Consider the following 10,540-nt stretch of genomic DNA (forward strand, 5'->3'; position numbering starts at 1 on the left):
CCCACAGAAAAATCTTGTCTCAAAAAAAAAAAAAAAAAAAAAAAACTAATTGATTAATTAGTTCAAGACTACAGAGCAAATAAAGTGAAAGGTGTCAGTAATTAACAGCCATAAGTGGTATTCTATAGGAGATCAAAGTCCAGGAAGCAGTGGCCGAACTATATAGTCTGTGGATGCTCAATTCTGCCAAGAGCTGCTCTAAAGAAAAGCACCACCAGGTTTATGTAAAGATGTAAATGCTCAAAAGAGCTGTTCTGAGTTCTACACTTCTTACAGGAGGGTCTTGAAGTACTTTGAGAGTCATAGTTTCTAAAAAAAAAAAAAAAAAAAAAAAAAAAAATTAGTGAAATTTTGAAAGGGTTATAATTATGGGAACACAAGGAGAAAAGAAAAATGAAAATAAATCTCAGTTACTCAAGACTTGATAAAGAATGCTTTATTTTAAATACTGTTAATTATCTTTCATTTATCACAAAATAATTAACTATAACACTTATGAAGTAAAACATCAGCCTATTTTTTAAAGGGGGGTGGGGTATAATGTTGAAATGTAGCATTACAATGAAAAGCAAAAATCTCTATTACACACTACCATAGCTCCATTACATATACCCATAGCTCTACTACATATACCCATAGCTCTACTACATATACCCATAGCTCTACTACATATACCCATAGCTCTATTACATATGCCCATAGCTCTACTACATATACCCATAGCTCTACTACATATACCCATAGCTCTACTACATATACCCATAGCTCCATTACATATACCCATAGCTCCATTACATATACCCATAGCTCTATTACATATATCCATAGCTCTATTAGACACTACCACAGCTCTATTACATATATCCATAGCTCTATTACATATACCCATAGCTCTATTACATATATCCATAGTTCTACTACATATACCCATAACTCCATTACATATACCCATAGTTCTACTACATATACCCATAGCTCTACTACATATACCCATAACTCCATTACATATACCCATAGAGAGTAGTCTTGAGATGAAACTACTTGCATTTCCCTAAACCATTATAATTTCTAACTGTATGTTCGATGCTTACCCTAATACCACAGATAAGTGTAGCTCTCACCCCTCATCAAAGAACCTTCTGTTCTCAATAGGTAGAGACTATTACAGAGACCCACAACTGGCCAAAATGCAGAGAGCCAGGGACTCTGGGATGTAGAGCACCAATTGATACATTTACAACCCAGCCACTATATTTGAAGCTCAGAAAAAATTATGGGAGGAGTGGGAGAATTTAAGAGGCAGAGGCTCTGGACAGTACTTACTAGATACTTTTCCATGTGCATTTCCCTAATTACATCAAATCTACCTAGGAAATGTCAACACTATGGTTGTCTGAACAAGACAATAGTAGTTAACATGTGTAAACATGGAAAAGGCAAACAAATTCCATGTGATTCCAACCCTGGATGAAGAGCCACAGACGGTCATGGCTGCTGAGAGAGAAATCATCTCCAGGAATGAGGTCCTGCACAGGAAGTCCAATTCTAAGTACTTAACAAACATTGTTTACATCATGAAAAGATTTTTAAACCACTATAATAAAAACTATTTTGTGGGTCTCCTAGACTGTGTAAACTCAAGAGTATATGAACCCTCAAGAAAGTGAGCTGGAGAGGTGGCTTGAAGGTTAGTAGCCCTGACTGTTCTTCCGGACAATACCAGTTCAATTCCTAGAACTATGGTGACTCCCAACCATCAGTAAGTCAAGAGGATACAATATCCTCTTCTGTGCCCCATAGGCATCAAGTTTGCACATGGTACACAAACACCCAGACAGACAGACAGATTTTTTAAGAACTCCAAAAAGAAAGTTATAAGAACAAATCCTCTGAACAATCAATGCTAGTGCCATAAACTCTCGATAAAGAAAAGTTTCAAATGTACTGTGGAAAGTGGACTCAAGTGTAAATGTTACCAAAACATTTTCTGTTTTCAATGATGTCTTTGTTTGGGTTTCTGTTGCTGCAACAAAACACAGTGACCAAAGGCAAGTTGGGAAGGAAGGGGCTTGTATGGCTTACACTTTCAGACCATATTCCATCACTGGAAAAAACCAGGGTAGGACCTCAAGCAGGGCAGAAAACTGGAGGCAAGATATGAGGAAGAGGTCATAGACATATGCTGCTTACTGGCTTGCTTCCCCTGGCTTGCTCAGCCTGCCTTTTTATAGAACCCAGGACTTCCAGCCTGGGGATGGCACCACCCACAATGAGCTTGGCCCTCTCCCATTTATCACTAATTGAGAAAATGCCTTACAGCTGGATCTCCTGGAGGCATTTTCTCAATTGAGACTCCTTCCTCTTCCCCAGTACACTGCAAGCTCTGTAAGGGTGAAAGCTGGGGCAGTTTTATTCATGGTGCCATTCCCATCCCCTCAAACACAGTTAGGTACACATTATTTAATAAATCAATAAAATAAAAAGGCACACCTGGTACTGAGATATATACTATTAATCCACTAAATATTATAAAATGGAATTTCTAGTTTAATAATAGAAAATAAGTCTTTATCAAGTAGAGGCGGCTTTAAAGATGAAAGAACTTTGAAAGATGGCTGATGACTTTTCTTCCTAGATGTTCCTCAGGAGCGCATATACCCCTCCATTTCTCCATTTAGTTGTGATACATAATGAGACCCCTTGACAGAAACCAAATGGTTGCTGACCCATGCCTGGGAACATTTGGACAACAAGATATTTTTTTTTCACGAATTACCCGGTCTCAAGTAAATGTGCTAGTCGAAGAACCTGCACAATAATGGCAGTGAGCTGTTTCGAGAATTACACATGAAGCCCGTGGCATAGCATGTGAGTAAAATGGTACTCACTCCAACTCGAATAAGCAATGATCTTAAGAGCTGAAGGACGATGGTATAGACTACCTGTCTTTGAGGGTCACCCATCATACTTCAAAGGTCTTCCAGGTTTTCCATTTGAACAGCTAAAAGCCAGAGAACAGTAGCATAAACAGCTGTTAGCAAAGACCTAGCTATAAGGATTCTTGTAATACATGGAGTTCCCTGAACCAAAGTCTACATAAGGACATTAGGTAAAAGTTCTTTTAAAAATGTGGAAGGGGAAGAATGAACTAAGAACCCAGATATGTGCTCACAGCTACTATCAAAAAGAACAGATGCACCAAGGGAGATTGGGAGTCCAGTGTGAGTCGGGTGGGAAGTCTAAGCATCCTTGCAAGTCAGCAATAAGAAACGGTCTCCTGAGAAGGGGTCATCTAGGGGCACAATGAAAGAGAAGAAACTTGACCATATGGATTTCATTCTGCAAACAAATGTGTAATTAATATTGTCAATTTGTTAGTTGTCTAATTAATTTTGGTTAATTTTTCAATAATTATTATCCTATTTTCACTTATATCAAAAATTTATTACCTTAAAAAATGGATAATTCATGAGAAACAATAGTCAAAGAAAACTGAAGCTGAGAACTGGTAGAACCAGTGTCTCAGGAAGCTGAGGCAGGAGGATGGCCTAAGCTCTAAGCCCAGCATAAGTAGCATAGTGAATAAAACCCCATTTAATAAAAATACATAAACATTTACAACTGTCACTTGGTGAGCCCACATACCTTTATTGAGGCAAATTAAATTAGCATGCTTGGATTTCAGAGACCACCCTTCACCAGCTTCAGTGTCTTGACAGAATTCATATAACATGATGTTTTTCTAACATTAGTTTAAAATGTGGACACTATTTTTTACCATAACATAAAATATGCCTGTGACTCTAAATAGGGTAACGAGCATATTTGTGGTTTTTATGAAGCAAGGCACATACACTGTACAGTTTCTATTAAACGGTATAATTAAAAAGAACTGACAAATGAAAGTATTGGGAAAATTACATGGATTGTTTTCAGTACTCAGGTCTTGATATGAGTTCCAAAATAAGAAACTATAAAACTAGACTAATAAAATAACAATTTAAAATTTTTCAAGAGAAATCAAGAAAGAATAAAAACCACTTAAGACTAGAAATGTTTAAGAGAGAAAATGAAAATGAATCATGTAACAGATCCCTGAACTCTCAACTAGTTCTGAAAAATGTTCATGTTGGATTGTAAAATAATATTTTAATATCCTCCCTAGCACATTTTAGTATTTCCCTGAATCAATTTTATTCATGTGTAATTTATGTTTCTATGTCAAACACCTGCATGTTATAAATATATTAGTACAAAAACCTATTTTAAGGTTTTTTAATAACTCAGAAGTATGTGTGTGCACACTTACAGTTGAAAAAGTTAATGCAAGAATTACTGGCTAGTTATTTTATAAAACTGAGCCAAAAAAAATATTCACTTATTTATATACTGCAGAATTTGAAAATGTCTCATTTACACTGTGCCCAGAACCACAAAATTTATCAAATACATTTCCATACCCCCCAAATCTAAGCAAAAGATACTGTGAAACTGGCATTACACTAAAAATAAAATATTGTTAATACTATGCAATTGTATCTATGTACAGAAAGAAAAAAACATCATATTCTATAAATGATGAAATTAGTAACTTGCAGAAATTTTTTATTTTAAAAGTGGGACAGTAATGAACCTTTTTGTTTTATACAAAAAAGAGAAACACCACATAAAATGAAATTTGAAATTGAGGGGGTCCAGGTATTAAACCAACTGATGTTATTGTTTTAAAAAAATGCTAGAAACAACACCTTCTGCTTAAATTAGTTGTTTACAACACCTACAATCAATCTTTTATTCTAGCATAGAAAAACTATGGTGTCTGACTGCTTTTATCAATACCATTAGCATACAGAGATAAAGTTCAGCTAAAGGTCATTTCATGATAATTCAGCACTTTGGAACTCTAGGTAACTTTGCCCTTTTCCCTGGGAGACATTTATCACTGTCTAGAGACCTGTTGGGTTGCCATAATAGATTGAAAAGAGGACACACAGCAGTGCCACTAGCCATTAGTCTCTCAGTGATATAGAGCAGGACTATTGTCAAACATGCAACAATAATCGAGACAGCGTTCAAAAAAGCAAAACAAAAAACAAAACAACAAAAACAATGACACCAAAAATTATCCAGCCCCAGATATTAACAGAACCAAATTTTAGACATCCTATCTTCAGTTAACTTTTCTGTTACCATATAATAAAATTCATTGACAAATGCAACTTAAAGGAGAAAGTGTTTATTTGGGCCCACAGTTGTGGTGGCAGGAACAGGAGGCTTGCTTGGTAACATTGCATCCACAGTCAGTGAGCAAAAAGTGAGGTTGGGCTATAAAGACTCAGCCACTAACTCCAACAAGGCTCCCTCTCCCAAAGGTTTTATACCCTTCCCAAATAGAAACACCAAATATTCAAATACATATATTCAATATTTGGGGGCCAAAAGTTCAAAAAACATCTGGGCCTATGGGGAACATTTTATATTCAAACCATAAAGTCTTTGTGTGAAGTGCAAAAAGAAGGAAGGTCAGAATGTGGATTCCTCAGTCCTTCTTAGAAGGGAGAATAAAACAGGGGAGGAAATACAAGGTCAAATAGAGGAGCAGGGATTGAAGAAAAAATCTACAGAGACTGCCTAACCTGGAGAACCACCCCAAATGCAGCCACCAAACCCAAGCACTATTGCTGATGCCAAGAAGTGTTTACTGTCAGGAACCAGACATGGATGTGTTCTCAGAGGCTCTCCCAGAGTCATACAGATACTGTATGAGATGAGAATGCTTGCAGCTAACATCAGACTGAACACAGGGACCCCAAATGAAAGAGCTAGAGAAAGGACAGAAAAAGTGCTGAAAGGTTTGCACCCTCATGGGAAAAACATCGTCAACCAGCCAAGGAACTGAGGTGGATGGGGTGATTAGGAAAGGGAGCACCTTGAAATGTAAACACAGCCTTTCCGCTCGGCCGTTCTCCTGTACAGGAGGCAGCCATGGCGCCCAGCCGGAATGGCATGATCCTGAAGCCCCACTTCCACAAGGATTGGCAACGGCGAGTGGACACTTGGTTCAACCAGCCGGCACGCAAGATCCGCAGACGCAAGGCCCGGCAGGCGAAAGCGCGTCCCGCGTCCGGTCCCATCAGGCCCATCGTGAGGTGCCCTACAGTTAGATACCACACCAAGGTCCGTGCTGGCAGGGGCTTCAGCCTGGAGGAACTCAGGGTGGCAGGTATCCACAAGAAAGTGGCTCGCACCATCGGCATCTCTGTGGACCCTAGGAGACGAAACAAATCCACGGAATCACTGCAGGCCAACGTGCAGCGCCTGAAGGAGTACCGCTCCAAGCTCATACTCTTCCCCAGGAAGCCTTCTGCTCCAAAGAAGGGAGACAGTTCTGCTGAAGAACTTAAACTGGCCACCCAGCTAACAGGACCTGTGATGCCCATCCGGAATGTGTATAAAAAGGAAAAGGCTAGAATCATCACAGAAGAAGAGAAGAACTTTAAAGCGTTCGCCAGTCTTCGCATGGCCCGTGCCAATGCCCGGCTCTTTGACATCCGAGCAAAAAGGGCAAAGGAAGCTGCAGAGCAAGATGTTGAAAAGAAAAAGTAATGCGCAGTTGGAGAGTTGTAATAAATTTTCCATAAAGCAAAAAAAAAAAAAAAAAAAAAAAAAAAAAAAAAAAAAAAAAGAAAAAGAAAAAAGAAATGTAAACACAGAGCATATCCAATAAAATTGAAAAAACAAACAAACAAAAACTCAATCCCTTGCCTGGAACAATCAACTATGACAAGAATGTCAAAGTGAAGCAAAGGTATAATTTTCAAAAAGAAGTTCTAAGCACAGAACAATGTATAGGAAATGCACTGGCCTGTATAAACCAGGAAAACACAGACTGTCCTGCTTTTAGCCACTACCCACCCTAAAAGCTAAAATGTTCAACTCCTCTCTGTTTATCCTTTACTTTTTATTGTGAAAATTCTCGTGTATCCACAAAATAAAATAATATATCCACCATCCAACTTTAACAAGTGTCAATACTGTATCATTTTTACATGTATGCTTCTGTCATTCAGAAAATTAGTATTTTTTAGATATTAAAAGCAAATGCCAAAGGGAATTTTTTTTTGACCAGCTGATATTTAAGCATTTTTTTTCAGTATTTACCCTTGAAGAAAGCTGATCAGGATAAACTATTGAAAATGCACCTGAAATGAAAGCTCCAGTAAATGAGGGTTAACTAGATCATTTGAGGATCGGATGGCAGAAACCAAAAGAGCCATCCCAAATCCAAACAAGTGGTAGGGAAAGGCCTCCAAGGATTCACTACAAGGCTGGCACTGGTGGCAGCAGTTGGAAGGATTCTGGACAATAAGGCAGAAGTGAGATACAAGCAATGAAGGTTCTAGATCAGGACTGTAGGTTCTAGATCAGGACTGTTAACAGATCCAGATGTTGTCCTGGCTTTAAGAGATTGACAGCTATGTGGGGTAAGAGGATAAAACTGATACTCAATGGGAAGGACAAAAATACAGGTGAGTGCAGAATAAAGAAGTGATCACAGCTAAACTACAAGAAACCAGTTGGGGTTTATTATTTAGGAGCTGAACTAATAAAAGGACATCTGTACTACTCCCGTACCAGACACACAGAAGAAGGGAATGAAAGAATGTAAGAGCCAAAGGAAGGGAATATTATTTCCATGGCACTCTTAACATAAACAGCCTTAATGAAACTTATTCACACACACACACACACACACACACACAAATAAAAAAAAAAATTAAAGGGAATAAATAGGAGGTCCAGAGGAGAAGAGCTTCTATGTAATTTTTCATTAAACTGCATAGTGCCTTGGACTTTCTTCATCTGGCTTCCAAGATTCTCAGATGTTTGTCTTTTGCATACATTCCTACTTCCAGTAGAGAGAGTTTTAAAACAATTGAGAGTGTGATTTTCCCTCCACCCATGCCAGGAAAAAAACTGTATTCTCTTTTATTAATCTTGTATGTGTATATGATGTGGTAAATAGGAGTAGCATAGTCATGCATGTGAATGTGGGTACATGCATGACATAGCATATGTGCAGGAGTCAGAGAACAACCTCAGCTGTGGGTCTGTTGCTGTTTTGTTTGAGGCTAGTTCCTTTTTAGTTCACTGCTCTGTATGTTCTGCTATGCCTCCACTTTTCTTTTCCTCTTGAAAGTATTAGGATTATGGGCACATGCTATTGTGCCTAACTTTTATATGCGCTTCTAGGATTCCAACTCAGGTTCTCACACTGGCATCATGAAAGTTTTACATACTGAGCCATCTCACCTGCCCAACCCACTTATTCCTAACTCCCATTGCCAAAAGAGAAGAACCTTTACACTTGGAAGATTAGACTTTATGGGTGTATGTGTGTACTGACATTCCTAGGAGCAAGCTCTTGATCCTCTGACTCTTTCTGCTCCCTCTTGAACAATATTCTCTGAGCCTTATCTACAGAAGTTACATTGTGTAGATTGTCCTGAAGCTGTTAGTATTTTAATGTTAATTCCACTTCCCTAAGAAGGGCTGCCTAGTTATGGAATCCCAACTGAACCTTCCCATTTTAATTAGTAAAATAAAGGAAAGCCAGTGACTGGGCGGGGTGAGGTAGGTGGAGAAGGTGGAGAGGTCTGAGGCTGAGGTAGTCAAAGGTCAAAGGTTAGAGGTCATGGCAACTTGGAGCTTCCCAAGGACCAGCTGGACCCAGGTGGGATTTATTGGTGTTAAAAAGCTATGAACATTAAGGATTTTACTGGTCTAGTATCTCATATAAAAAGGCAGTTTGTATCTTTGTCTATTTGCTGCAATCTTGTTGTGTAGAGGGTTTGTGGATTGGCAGTTGAATATATAAACCTGTATGAAAAGCTATCAGGCTGTAGAGTTGTGTTTGTGTGGGATTTGGTGGTACAGAAATACCCCAGGGCAGAGGCGGAGAACAGGCAGAAGAAAACCACCAAGGGAAGGGAATTGCAGACGAGTTGGGCCATGTTGGCGGAACAGACTGAGCTCTAGAGGTTCGCGGCTCCTTATCAGGGTTGGGCCTGAGGAGTGAGACCTCAGGGCTGGTAAAGAAATAAACCATCTTTTATTTTTTTTTACTGCAACAAGGTTGTGTATGTATCCCTTGGGCTCCGCAAGTCTGAATTTTTATTGTTTTGTTTTGTTTTGAGTTTTGGTTTGGTTTGGTGTTTTGTTTTCCAAGACAAAGTTTCTCTGTGTAGCCCGGGCCTTCCTGGAACTCACTCTGTAGAAGGAACTGCCTTGAACTCAGGTATACACCTGCCCCTGTCTCCAGACTGCTGGGATTAAAGGCGAGTACCATCACCACCTCGCAGGGTTGGGCTTTCTGTCATGCTCTCTTGTCTCCGACCAGCAGAAAGGAGCGACAACACAGCGTTCTTCTCAAAGCGGTTTATTCAGGAACCTTACAGCATGCCAGTGAAAAATCTGTCTCGTTTCTGTCTCTTTCTGTTGGGATTCTGTAAACCCCACCCCTCAGTTACCTAGCAACAGCCAGGTATACCCCACCCCTCAATTACCCAGCAGCGGCCAGGTATGCTCCGCCCCAGTGACCTGACACTATAAAAGGAGCTGCTTGACCCCTCCTCTCTCTCTCTTGGCCTCTCCTGCCCTGGTGCTCTTGCTGCCTTCCTCTCCCATTTCCCTTCCCCCCTCTCTCCCACGTGCTCATGGCCGGCCTCTATTCCTCTACTCCTCTACTTCTCTCTCTCTGCCTCTACCACCCTCTTAACTCTCCCATGACCTGAATAAACTCTATTCCGTACTATACTGTTGTGTGGCTGGTCCCTCAGGGAAGGGATTCCCAACATGGACCCCTCAGAGGCATCTCCCTTGCCCTCAGGCCTCGCCGCACCTCCATGGGCCATATGCCCCCCACTCTCTTCATCCTTCCCCTAACATTGGTGCCGTGACTCGGATCGTCATCCTTTCACAACATTGGTGCCCTGTGACTTTTCCTTTCAGTGACTTTTCCTTTCATTGGTGCCCCGTCATCTTTTCCTTACACTTTGTTTCTCTTTCCGCTTCCCTCTGCCCCCAAGCGCAGTCTCTTTATCCTCTCTCAACTCCATCTCCTCAGTCCATGTTGTGTAACCGCAGTTCATAGGTACACATCATCTGGCCTGATCTTGCGTCATGGGTGCGCCTGCGCAGCTTGCACGGTGGGAGTGGCTAATGGCGGGGCAGGAGGAAGTCAGGTGCTAGTCACAAGACTAGGTGTCATCTTGGGACTGCCGCCACACCTGCTCACCACACTCTCTGTTGGTGCAAAGAAAAGTTCCCTTGATAAAACAGTGATGACAACACATATCTGTAGAAATAAAAGTAAACATTTATCATGAAGTTAGGGATTATGCTAGTTTAATAAAGTAGAGGTTGTAAGTTCTTCCCCAAAGATACATGACCTCACTAGCCTGTGTGGTTGACTAGGTAGGCTTCCAGTACTAGGCATGATTTCTCTCCTGTTGATTGGGTCTTAAGTCCAATTTGAGTG

At 40.2% G+C, this 10,540-nt stretch overlaps 1 protein-coding gene across 1 annotated transcript; it reads left to right on the forward strand.

Moving 5' to 3' along the window:
* Positions 1-5,953: 5,953 nt before the first annotated feature.
* Positions 5,954-6,648, forward strand: LOC308439638 (large ribosomal subunit protein eL13-like). Its single transcript, XM_080941540.1, has one exon. It carries the CDS (start codon positions 5,986-5,988, stop codon positions 6,604-6,606), a length of 621 nt encoding a protein of 206 aa, XP_080797666.1. The 5' UTR covers positions 5,954-5,985; the 3' UTR covers positions 6,607-6,648.
* The last annotated feature ends 3,892 nt before the right edge of the window (positions 6,649-10,540 follow it).

This window comes from Micromys minutus (genome assembly GCF_963924665.1).
Source record: "Micromys minutus genome assembly, chromosome: 30".
Taxonomy (NCBI): domain Eukaryota; kingdom Metazoa; phylum Chordata; class Mammalia; order Rodentia; family Muridae; genus Micromys; species Micromys minutus.

Bases quoted from the DNA above. Each gene is read 5' to 3' on its own strand.
- LOC308439638 (XM_080941540.1), top strand. From the start codon at position 5,986: ATGGCGCCCAGCCGGAATGGCATGATCCTGAAGCCCCACTTCCACAAG.